This window comes from Mchenga conophoros, linkage group LG8 (genome assembly GCF_057382185.1).
Source record: "Mchenga conophoros isolate Kocher_MC1m ecotype Shallow Benthic linkage group LG8, M_conophoros_male_GT1.1, whole genome shotgun sequence".
NCBI classification, from domain to species: Eukaryota; Metazoa; Chordata; class Actinopteri; order Cichliformes; family Cichlidae; genus Mchenga; species Mchenga conophoros.
Genome location: NC_140533.1, coordinates 13,967,874 through 13,979,983, shown reverse-complemented (window position 1 = coordinate 13,979,983; position 12,110 = coordinate 13,967,874). Strand labels below are relative to the sequence as shown.

The 12,110-nt window shown below is 38.5% G+C and overlaps 2 protein-coding genes across 3 annotated transcripts; one reads left to right on the top strand and one right to left on the bottom strand.

Annotated features, from left to right (window-relative positions):
- Nucleotides 1–1,322: 1,322 nt before the first annotated feature.
- LOC146568362 (secretory phospholipase A2 receptor-like) lies at nt 1,323–2,797 on the bottom strand. The gene is made up of 4 exons (XM_085284423.1): nt 2,398–2,797; nt 1,813–2,148; nt 1,562–1,650; nt 1,323–1,424 (listed from the first exon to the last, which is right to left on the bottom strand). The coding sequence occupies exons 1-4, from the start codon at nt 2,795–2,797 to the stop codon at nt 1,323–1,325; spliced, it is 927 nt and encodes a 308-aa protein (XP_085140549.1).
- Nucleotides 2,798–6,285: 3,488 nt separating this feature from the next.
- LOC146568361 (troponin T, slow skeletal muscle-like) lies at nt 6,286–12,087 on the top strand. 2 transcript variants are annotated; one of them, XM_085284426.1, is made up of 13 exons: nt 6,286–6,322; nt 7,492–7,521; nt 7,610–7,623; nt 7,712–7,738; nt 10,243–10,261; nt 10,362–10,419; nt 10,509–10,625; nt 10,778–10,855; nt 10,953–11,063; nt 11,177–11,286; nt 11,415–11,505; nt 11,589–11,629; nt 11,955–12,087. In XM_085284426.1, exons 2-13 carry the CDS (start codon nt 7,499–7,501, stop codon nt 11,998–12,000), a joined length of 735 nt encoding a protein of 244 aa, XP_085140552.1. In that variant the 5' UTR covers nt 6,286–6,322; nt 7,492–7,498; the 3' UTR covers nt 12,001–12,087. The 2 variants fall into 2 exon arrangements, with proteins under 2 accessions (XP_085140552.1, XP_085140551.1); XM_085284425.1 differs by having other exon boundaries at nt 10,950–11,063; nt 11,955–12,027.
- The last annotated feature ends 23 nt before the right edge of the window (nt 12,088–12,110 follow it).

The following is a 12,110-nucleotide window of genomic DNA, read 5'->3' as shown; positions in this document are numbered from 1 at the left end:
TATGGAATACATATTTGCATTTTTATAAACAAATTTAGCTGTGAGGAGCTGAGCAGGATGTTGTAAAGATCTAAATTGATAGATGCTATCACAGGTGCCAAAAACTTGATGTAACCAACACACTGTATTTCCATTGGGGGTTGAAATGATCTTGTTTTATTACCTCTCCTCTATCTGTCTGTGTTCCTGCCACTTGTCTTTCTGTCTCTTATTTCAGCAGTGAGGTCACTCACTGTCATCATAAACCTTAAAATGGGACTGACTGTAATGAGAGTATTCTTGATTGTTATTGCTTATTTATTTATTTTTTAAAAATTGTTATTTTATTTACTTATTAAATTTTTAACAGCGTGACAGTTTTCTTTTATTCTATGTGGGAGCAGCTGACGACCATGAAAACGCATTTCTTTGGGATTAAAAAAGTTTCATGATATGAAATGAGAGGTGTTTCTTTCTGGCTTCCTCCAGAGACGCTGATGTTTTAGTTTCTTCAGTCAGACTCCCTCAAATATTTCTTATAGATCCTCTCTTATAACACTGTCGCCATTTTCACTATTTTATCTTGAGTTACACATATTTTCTTATATAAAGAAAAGTGGCCAAAGCAGTATTCAGATTGCTGTATTTATGAAAATTATGTGAAATGATCCAGTGCTAGGCAGTGCTGGGATTAGATATTAATGTGTGATAATAGTAACACTTTTTTTCTCCACGTCTTACTGCTTTCTTTTGTTTTTACTCCAGAGCAGCTTCTCTTATTATTTTGTTATAGCTGATGCAATATTATGAAGGGAAAAAAAATATTTTTAATCATCATAGTATAATGATCGTAGCTTATGTATTTATGTTCCCTATTTGATCCCGGACCAATCTTGATGAAATTTTGAATAAACATTGTCTAGCGTGCTGTCAGTGCCGACATCTATATGGCATATGCAAATATTTTATACAAATCCCAAAGACAAACAAAGTAATTCGCTATGTTTCTTTATTATAATGTTTTCAGACAAAAGACAGCATGTGGAAAAAATAGTGAAAGTTCATGTCTACCCTTACAGGTTACAGAGTAATAAATCAACAGACTTTTAACTGACTTTTAATGAGTATTTAATATATCACATATGCATATTATATTTGCCACATGCTTAAAAAAACCCTCCAAATGAAAGCATTCCAAATATGATGTGAGCAGACTTTAAAAACAAACAGTAAAGCAAAGTCTCTCTTTATCTCTATTCATTTAACGCTAGGCTAGTTTTGTTTATTCTCTACATGCAAAATCGTGAGTAATTTTTCACTCCAGGAAAACTTCATGTCTTATTCTAACAGGCATCCTTGATTTCCTTCTCCTCTTCCTTATGGAAAATTTTCCCATCAGGCTGGACTCTCCACCGAACCTTGGCATTCTGGAACTTTGATTGGATCTACGGAGGCATTCACATGAGCTAGTTACAGTGTGTTACGATTATAAGTGCCTGAATCCAGTAAAAGTGGCTTCTTGACTTATATCAGAGCTTTTAAAAAGACACATTAATGGAACATTTTAGAGTAGAGAACTGACCTGCTGCAGAATGGCATCACTCACACTGAAGTCATTTAAGTTCAAAGATGACTTAAATTCCACCTTAACAGTTCTGGTGTGTTTTGTTTCTTGATTGGCAGAACATAAAATTCACATGTATTTAATTTGTTAAATAAGCTGCCATGTTAAGAATGGCAGTAACTAAAGAGAACAGATACATTTGTTCTCTATAAAAATAAACAATGAGAAGTCAAAAAGGTACATGATACACTGTGGAATTATATTCTTACCCTCATAGCAGATGAAGGGTAGAGAGTAAGTACAGCCTCTGTCCATGAATCCTTTGAGAGATGGATTGTACAATGTACAGAGTCCATCATAATTTGGTTGACCACTGGCCCAGTATCTGAAGGAGCTGTCCCTCTGGTCGGACCATTTCCAATCATCTCTGAACAAACCGATCCAGACTGAGGACAACGCAGCGCTATTGATTATTTGCTGTAATGCCAGATTTTCCACCTGGCTCCTCGCACTGGCCAAGTCTTTGTTGTTCATGCGACAGTTCTGCTGGGCATATAGCCAGCTCGTCCCTTGAAAAACAACATACAACCCACTGGAACCAATATCTGTGAACATTTACAACAAGAAAGATTAAAATCTAAACAAAATCACTCAGAGAGCACAACTCTCCTCGAAGGGCAAGGGCTAAAACTTTGACATTTTATGATGATTTTATGACAACATGCTGACTTCTGACCTTTGATCTATGAACATGAATAATTACATAGTAACATAGTTTATTTTATTCGCAATCACATTTATGTGAAAGAGGAGCTGTGTGTATTTTGAATGATCTTTCCCATGAATGCACTGACCTTGGCATACATAAGGAAGCGTTGTTGTACAGGGTGCGCTGAACCATTTCCCATCATCCCTCATCCCTCCACAGTTGTCAGTGGAACTTGGTAAACTGCCCCAGTTAGTGTATTCAACTACTCCATCACTGATCTGAGTTTCTCCCACAGACCACAGCCAGGCTGGTGGGCCTGTTCGTGTTAGACCGATCCACATCTCTGTTGTCACACCACTGGCTGATACCATGTTCACCAGCCTCTGCATGTCATCCTGGCTGCCAATCGTGGCGAGGTCGGCATAATTGCTCCTGCAGTAACTCTGGGCATCAGCCCAGATTTTAGCCCCGTTTATCAGGTAGAACTCCCGATGAGTGGGAGAACACAGAGTAACATAGCCTGTACAGGTGCACCAACCAAACATCAAACAAAGGAGGACTGCACCATCATCATAACACTGTTTAACTTCAGCATGAACGTTTCATCATAAGCAGTTAAGAAAATGGATTCATGAATGGATTTCATCACTTATGACACTTACCTGAAACTAGCAATAAAATCACTGTAAGGACCATATTTTCTCTAGGATGTAAATTAGAAAAAATCAGTTTGCATTTGTTAGCCTACTGAAGTGGTTAAAGAATTTTTAATTCAGTGGTAGTCCACTCAGTCTCAAACTTTTTAAAACCCATGAAACTGAAGCATTTCCTGCCTTACTTACTTTAATGTTACAATCACAAGTCTTTGAATGCACAGCCAGAGGATTTAACAAATGTGCCAAAACAAATGTATGCGACAACAAAATGAAATAAATCAACCAGTCATCAAAGAAGGTGACAATACTGCGTTCTAACATTTTGAGGGACTTTTTTCCCCTTTCAAAGCATAACTGGCGTCTTGTGCTTAATCAAATCAATATGGAAGTAATACAGATTTTTTGTTTTTAAGTTGTTTTTGTTGTTAGGTTTTGTGGATAGATTTACAGGCAGAAGTTTTAAGGACTTAAGGGCTTAAAGCAAATAAAAACGCGGACAGATGAGTCACTTTGGTAGCATCCACTTATTTTTTTAAATGTATTTCAAAGACACTTATTTTTCGGTTTTAAATGAATTGAAGCTATTTTATTGAATAAGTCAAAAATGTTTAAATGACAAATACTAAACTTTAAGAACAGAATTGTTTGTTGTTCTGGCAGACAACAAATTTGAAACTATTTTGGGAATCGTTTCATTACTTACATAATTACTCTTATGTCCTAACTATACTTGTACAGTATAGTTAGGAACCATAACCATAGCAAGAATTGGCAGTAACATGTTTAAGCTAGTGGCATGGACACATGCCTGTCTATAACTGCCCACGTCTGCATATCTACCCTGCTCCCTCTGATAAATCACCTACCTGAGCAGCCCCATTACATGGATACAATTACCAGCCACACCTAGTAATGATGAAAAAGAGGTTTTAAACTTTGACAGTTAAAGATTTCTTTCTTTTGTATAAAAATCTTTGGCTTTTTCACTCTTGAAATGTTCAAATAGGATTAATATTACGGACAACCTGATACAGAAGAACACATAGACTGATTAGAGAATTACAACGAGACACAGATGAGAACAATCAAAGAATAAGCAGGAGGACAGAGACAGTAAGTAGAACTAACAACAACAACAACAACAACAACAACAACAACAACAACAACAACAAAAATACACTACCTTAGAAAGTAGAACAGGCACCAACACAAAGACTCAAATGTAATAACTAAGAATCCAAAACTGAGTCCAGCAGAAAATCCAGCAATCCTGAGACGATTCATATACAGATTTTTTCCAGGTCAAGTGACACTTTACATATAATTTAATTCTCCATAATTCTCAGAAATATTTAAATTACATTGATGCTTTAGCATTACTAATGTGTATGTGTTGACAACACCTAACATCATGACATGGCAGTTGCTGTCCACCCAGATGATCAACTCCCTGCTATATGTTTAGAAACAACTCTCTTCTTACCTGATGGGAAGCTATTTTATTACAAATAGGCAGTTGTTAATCCTACTTCATACTTCACGTATTAGTGTTTTGTTTGTTAGCAAGTAGCCTTTGTATTTGTCTTTATGAAAATGAAGCACTGAAGCTTAGCAAAGATGCAAAAGAATATGTGCCTTCCTTAGGACAGGATGCTTGGTGTTTGATCTATTATGTCTTTGTTGTAACAATGCTTCTTGGAAATAAATCTTGTACGGTTGGAAAGCCATGCATTTGTGAGTTGAGCAGAAGAGTTGAGTATGTGGGTTGCGCCTATGAGTGTACATCTATGCCACATATGGACTACAAGTCCGCAAGTTCCGAAGGGAGACACGAGAAAAGGTGGTTGACGCCAAGAGAGCACAATTCCCCCTGAAGTGCAAGGGCTGAAAATATAAAAATTGTGCTGTACAGTTCTCTCAATGCCTTTTCATATGATACATTGCTTGACATGGTTTCTTGAATTTTTTTTTCAAGGTGAACTTTGATCTTGGGTGCTAACAATCAAGGTAAATGCTTAGCCAACCTAGCTACTCATGTCCCCCAAGGCCTAGTATATTGTTGTGAACATTGAAGACGATCAATAAAAAACTGTGGGTAATATATGTTTTTACTGATTTTCACATTTGGTGCTTGATTCGCACTGAAGGAATCAAAACTGTGAATGAACACATATGGAATTATGTAGTGAACAAAAAAGTGTGAAATAACTCAAAACATGTTTATTTTGGGGGGATTTTTCAAAATAGCCACCCTTTGCTTTGATTACTCTTTGCATTCTCTTGATGAGCTTCATGAAATGGTTTTCCAACAGTCTTGGAGGAGTTCCCAGAGATGCTGAGCACTTGTTGGCCCTTTTGCCTTCATTCTACGGTCCATCTTATTCAACACCATCTCGATTGTGTTTAGGTCAGGTGACTGTGGAGGACAGGCCATTTGGCACTCCATCACTCTCCTTCTTGGTCAAATAGCCCTTACACAGGCTGGAGGTTGTTTGAAGTCATTGTCCTGTTGAAAAATAAATGATGGTCCAACTAAATGCAAACCAGATGGGATGGCATGTCGCTGCAGGATGCTGTGGTAGCCATGCTGGATAAGTGTGCCTTCAATTTTGAATAAATCCCCAACAATGTCACCAACAAAACACCGCCACACCATCACACCTCCACTACGGTGGCCCCTAGAGACAAAGCACGTACAAACTCCAAAACACATGCAAAATTCCAAAACACGTACAAATCCAAAACACGTGCAAACTCCAAAACACGTACAAAGGTCAGCATCAAACACTGTTCTCATTTTTTTTTGCCTGTCAGACTTCAGCTTATGCCCTCAATACCCACTAATAGTCCACATTCAATCCCTGTTCCTTATTTTGAAATTATGACCCATATCCACATGTTTGTAGCATGTGAATATGGGTCATATTTGTGTATCGTGTAAGTTATTGGCATCCCACTTCCTTTCTCATCTTAACCATCAAAACTAAATTTCATATCCTAATGCTGACCTACTTCTACCTAAGTTCACCACCAAAGCAATTCTGAATTCTCCAACAGTTGTTTTAAGGGTTGTCTGACAGCAAGAAGCTGCCAAAATGTCCTAAAATCTTCAAAATGACCTCAAGGTCTTAAGCTCAAACTGGTGCACAACAGAAAGCACTAAGTATTATGTTCATTACTTCAGAGAATTCCTAGCATAACATCCATCATGCACCAATAGTGAAACAATCAGAGACTGTGGAAATACATTTGTTTCCACCATATGAGTAATAACACACACACACATACACACACACACACACACACACACACACACTCCTCCTTGTCGCCCAGAGGACCCCATATAAAGCTGTGTTTCCCCTGCACTTGTTACTGCTCTTCGTTTCAACATCAGTGTTGTTGTCTGCTGTTCAGGTATGTACTTTGACCTTTTCCTATGATATCTAAACTGACATTTAAATTATAGCACCATCCACATCCAAATAAGATAATCAGCTCGAGCTACAGTTTCCACTGAGCACATGCTCAACTTAGTATTGCTAAATTAACAGCTATGAAAAATCAAGCATTTGCAATAAATGGAACGACTTTGATGATAAGACACTAAAAACTTTGCTCAGATTAGTGAGTTTGGATTTGGAAATGACTTATTTGTTATATTCAGTGTCTTTTCCGGTTATTTTGAGTGAAATATAAACACCCAGTGTGCAGTATTTGGTGTTTGGGATTTTCATGAAGTGAAAAAACTCAGTGGTTTATTCTTGATCAAAACAATTCTGTAATGTATTTAAATACTGGACCCACCAGTGTGTTAGTGGGTGATGATAAAGGTGTAACATTTCTCAGAATAAACATGCTCCAGTTATTCTCGGTAACTCTGCTGGTCAATTAATGCAATAAAATCCTCCTGAAATCCTTCAGTCCTTTTGTCCATACCTGTTTATTTAGACTGACACAGTCATATCTTAAAATCCTTGCTAAAATTGACCTGTGAGGTATTGTAGACACTTTTATCAGTGCCTGTAAACAGGTAGTATCATACATTTGCATAGGAATGAGACTTCAATATCCCAAATTTGCCTTTGTTGGTTTTTGTCTATTTGATCAGTCAAACATGGTTTTGTACTCATGCAACATCTCACAGTGACACATGTGCATAAACCTATGAAGTAATGGTTAAAATATCTGTGAGGCTACGCACGTATTTAAAGATCCTTTTAATTTACTGAGACTGCACGTAGATCAAATGATAATAGAGGACTTGGCTGGTGTTAATAGCAGCTAGCCGACCAGCTTAATCTCCTTCTATCCCACATTCTCTCTTGTAAATCAAATTAAACAAGATGGACTGGACAGCTGTTACCTCACTCTGATCCTGGATAATTGGATGCTGCTCCAATCCAGTGTCCCTCTGGCCTCTTCTATTCCTAGATCATTAGCTCCAAATGGCCTTTCACTTAATCTTATCCCCTAAAGTAAAATCTTACACTGGATGTTGCTTTTTTAATTTCAAAGGTTTGGAAAAAGACGTGTGGTGCATTATAACTATACATAATAGCACTGATTTCTATGTGTCTTTCCAGTGTCATCATGTCTTACTTAGATGAACACGGGTGAGTCGATCCAGTCCAGAAAGTTCTAATTCATTAACTTGTGTTTTATGGCACGTCTAATGCATTCTTTCAATTCCTTTTGATTTAGAGGGCATCACGAGGGTAAGGGCAGCAATTCTTTCATTTAATAAATATATAAGCTGCAATTCATATCTCAACTCAATCAGACTGTGACTCTTTCTTTCTCCAGAAGAAGATGAGGAGCAGGGAGAGGGAGGTGAGACTGAAGGCTCAGTGTGGGTTGATTATATTTAGCATACCTTGGAGATAACAGATCAACTACCAGCTGTTTTAGCAATCCAGTAGTAGAGACACCCCATAGACCCACACAATTGCGAATATGGTTTAAATCCTGTAATTGACTTAATGTTTACGTGTTGATTCTGTATTTCTGTGGGTAGTCCATAATCACTACCTTAGTGCACAACCCAGTATCACGGAAAAACGTGTAATAGATGCGCTGGTCCATTTGGACACGCATGTTGAGGTAGCCTGTAAGCTGCAGCACCAGCAGAGGGAGATATTTTATTTAAAGCAAACATGAAAATGATCGGAAAGCATTTAAACAGACATTACTAACAGATTTACATGTAAATACACATTAGCCGCCTAGCTTAATTATTTCTGGTGATTAAGGACCTAGCATACTTCATACATTCCTTGCTCACTAGCCACTTCTTGGTTTTAACCCTATAATGCCATTTGTATCATATTTGCTACATGAATTTCTGAGACCTCTATGTCATCAACATGATCAATACTTGCCATAATTTCAAAATGTTATGGACAAAACTCTTTTTTTTCCTCTAAAATTAACATTGTTGTTAACAAAAAATTGCCAAACACGCCCAATTTATCAAATGCGATACAAAAAATATATAATAAATATATCATAAACATGATACAGAAAAAAAATTGTGGATTTTGTTATAAGAACATCTCAGTTCCAAAAAATCTGAAATTTCTGGCTATTTTTTGATGGGTTGGGTCTCACAGGGTTAAATATATTATCTCCCCTTTCTGGTTCTGCAACTTTTGCATGCATGTCCATTTCATGCTTTGGAGAGGCAAAGCTGGCAAAGGTGGGGCTGTCACCTTGGAGGTGGTTTAGAGAGTGCTGAGTTGAACTGCTCTTTCATCATGTGAGTCGTTAGAAACATCTGTAACATTTGTGAATTTTTTTTCCCACCCTCACCATACGAGTTATAAAGGTCACATGGGTCGAGGTGTGAGTTGGGGTTGAATCGCATGGGAAAGGATCTCAAGACTGTGTTCCAAGTAGCTGACAAATGGTGTCATAGGCCACCACCTCTACTTAATGACAGCTGTTCAAGCTGGACATAGATGGCCTCCTTGACTCCTCTGTTTCATTTATTTCCACTCTTGGCTGTGTACTATGTGGGAATCTTTAACATTTTAATCTCTGGAGGTGAGCATAAGAGACTCACCTGCATGCTGTTTTGCTTGTTAGTGGCTGCCAATATGAAGAAAGTGAGCTTTAAAGAAGGTAAACAGCTTGATTCAAACAGTAAATGAAAATGAATTGCAGGGAGGTTCCAACAAATCAAATCAAATCAAATCACTTTTATTGTCACATCACATGTGCAGGTACATTGGTACAGCACATGTGAGTGAAATGCTTGTGTGCGAGCTTCACAAGCAACAGAGTTGTGCAAAATACAATAACGTAAACAAGCAAAATACAAGAATGGCTACATCTGAAACTAATAAATATATGTACAATATATAATAGTATATGCATTTCTGGATGTGTATACTAAATATTTTTCTACGTGTGTGTGTGTGTGTGTGTGTGTGTGTGTGTATACACATATTTTACAAATTAAATAGAGTAAACAATAAAATAAAATATATAAAAATATACAGAGTTGAGACATGTGCAAAACAGTGGCATTACTGTACAGTATGGAGTGCATAATGTTAAAGTTCCAGTAGTGAAGCTGAGGTGTCTATGAAGTGTTCAGCAGTCTGATGGCCTGATGGAAGAAGCTGTCTCTCAGTCTGCTGGTTCGGGACCGGATGCTGCAGAACCTCCTTCCTGATGGAAGTAGTCTGAACAGTTTATGGCTGGGGTGACTGGAGTCCTTGATGATCCTCCCCGCTTTCCTCAGGCAGCGCTTCCTGTAGATGTCTTGGAGGGAGGGAAGCTCACCTCCAATTATCCGTTCAGAGCACCGCACTACTCGCTGGAGAGCTTTGCAGTTGTAGGCGGTGCTGTTGCCATACCAGGTGGTGATGCATCCAGTGAGGATGCTCTCAATGGCACAGTGATAGAAGGTCCTGAGGATGCGGGGGCTCATGCCAAATCTTTTCAGTCTCCTGAGAAAGAAGAGGCGCTGCTGGGCCTTCTTCATTGTTTTGTTTGTGTGTACTGACCACGTAAGATCCTCAGCCAGATGTACACCAAGGAACCGGAAGCTGCTCACTCTCTCCACAGCAGCGCCGTTGATGGTGATGGGGGTGTGTACTTCTCTGCACCTCCGGAAGTCCACTATCAACTCCTTTGTCTTTGCGACGTTGAGTGTGAGATGGTTAGAATAAGATAAAGATAAACAGCTTCCTGTCTGATATAAACTTGGTTTAACTTGAGCTTTTCTGTTTCAAGATGTATTTTTGATTATTCTAATAACAATAACAATAATAATAATGATGATAATAACTGATTTACTGTTCATTACTTTTCTGGCTGCCATACTGAAGAAGAACGGCCCAAATACAAGTAAGAAAATACAAGAATATTATGCTGTGAGCTTTCAAAATGATTTGATTAGTAAAAAACAAAGCATAGCAAATCAGTACGCCTTCATGTGGTTTTACAGGCCACTTACGCAACTCGGTGCACCAAAAATCCCAGAGGGAGAGAGGGTTGACTTTGATGTAAGTGCCTTAATATCATTGTTTAAGAAAAGAAATACATTACACGAAAACCAAACATAAGTAATCCCAGTAAGTTTCTCCCATGCTAGGATATCCATAGGAAAAGGATGGAAAAAGATCTTCTGGAACTACAGACACTGATTGAGGTCCACTTTGAGCAGAGGAACAAAGAAGAAGAGGAATTGATTGGACTCAAAGCAAGAATTGTAATGCCCTTCCCCATACTATTTTCTTGTTTTGCATGTTTGTCTATTTTCCCCTCACTTGTTTGTATGAAAAAGGGATTTGTCAGGGTGCAGTCACCATTCAGGCTAATAGAGAGTAAAGCAGCAGAGTTGTTGTTTTTTTTTCAATGTAGGAAAGCCGGAGGGCAGAAAGAGCTGAGCAGCAGCGTGTAAGGGCTGAAAAAGAGCGGGACAGACAAACACGGATAGCGGTAATGAAATATGTTAACACATATGTTGCTTATTCCATGAAAATATCAATAATCCAACAAAGAAAAGAATAATTTAAGTGACGATGCAACTCAGGAGGAGCGGCAGAGGAAAGAGGATGAAGAGGCAAAGAAGAGAGCAGATGATGAGGCCAAGAAGAAGAAAGTTCTCTCCAACATGGGCGCTCACTTTGGAGGGTTCCTAGCAAAGGTCAGAGGGATTCAAGTGATTCATTTGCGGGCAGGCGTACCGCTATATTCTGCAGATATGTGAGGTGCATTTCTAGGCTGATGTGACTGGGCAAGAGCGGTCGTTTCTTACAGGCAGAGCAAAAACGGGGTAAAAGACAAACTGCAAGGGAAATCAAAAAGAAGACACTGGCAGAAAGACGCAAGCCACTGGCAATTGAGAGCCTGAAAGAGGATGGCCTGAGGTCAGTTAAAGCCTTCACTGGATTACATTTTTATTTAGCTACATGTTATAGATATATCAGCTGGATAAGCCTGAGGCAAACAATTGTTTAAGCCTTAGACACAAGCTGTAATGCCTTTTGTGTTTTAGAGAGCGAGCCAAGGAGATGTGGGAATGGATCCACCAGCTGGAGTCAGAAAAGTTTGATCTGACTGAGAAGATGAAGAGACAGAAATATGAGGTTAGCCCTTTACTTGGGAATATTTAAGATTTTTATATTAGAAATCGGAGACATTATATTCTTATGTACTTTTTCTTTTTCAGATCAATGTCCTCCTGAACAGGATCCAACACGCTCAGAAATTGTGAGTCAGACGGCTTGTCTCAATCTACCCACAAAACAAAGGAGCTAAGTGCAGGGTTGTAGGTAGATCAACTCTTTGCACATCTTTGACTATGCAAAGATTTCACAGGTCACTGGCAACAACCACACACGCACAGGAAACACAATAATCTAAGATCTTGCTACTTTCTGAACAGGATACACACACACACACTTTATTTAATATATTTAAATAAAGCGACAGAGCAGAAAGAGGAACTAGCACTACTTTACTCTCTTACATTTCGCTGATCTCCTGTGAACTACTGTTTACGATCTCCTTTTAATCTTCTTTTTTCTTAATGCAGCAAAAAGGGACATGGCAAGGGAAAAGTTGGAGGACGTTGGAAGTGACCTCATACACACACAGACACACACAGGAAGCATAAACAAACAAGAGGATGGTTCACTAGTTCCAGGACAAACTTCCAGCACCTTTGCAGTGTTCAAATAATGGCTTCCTG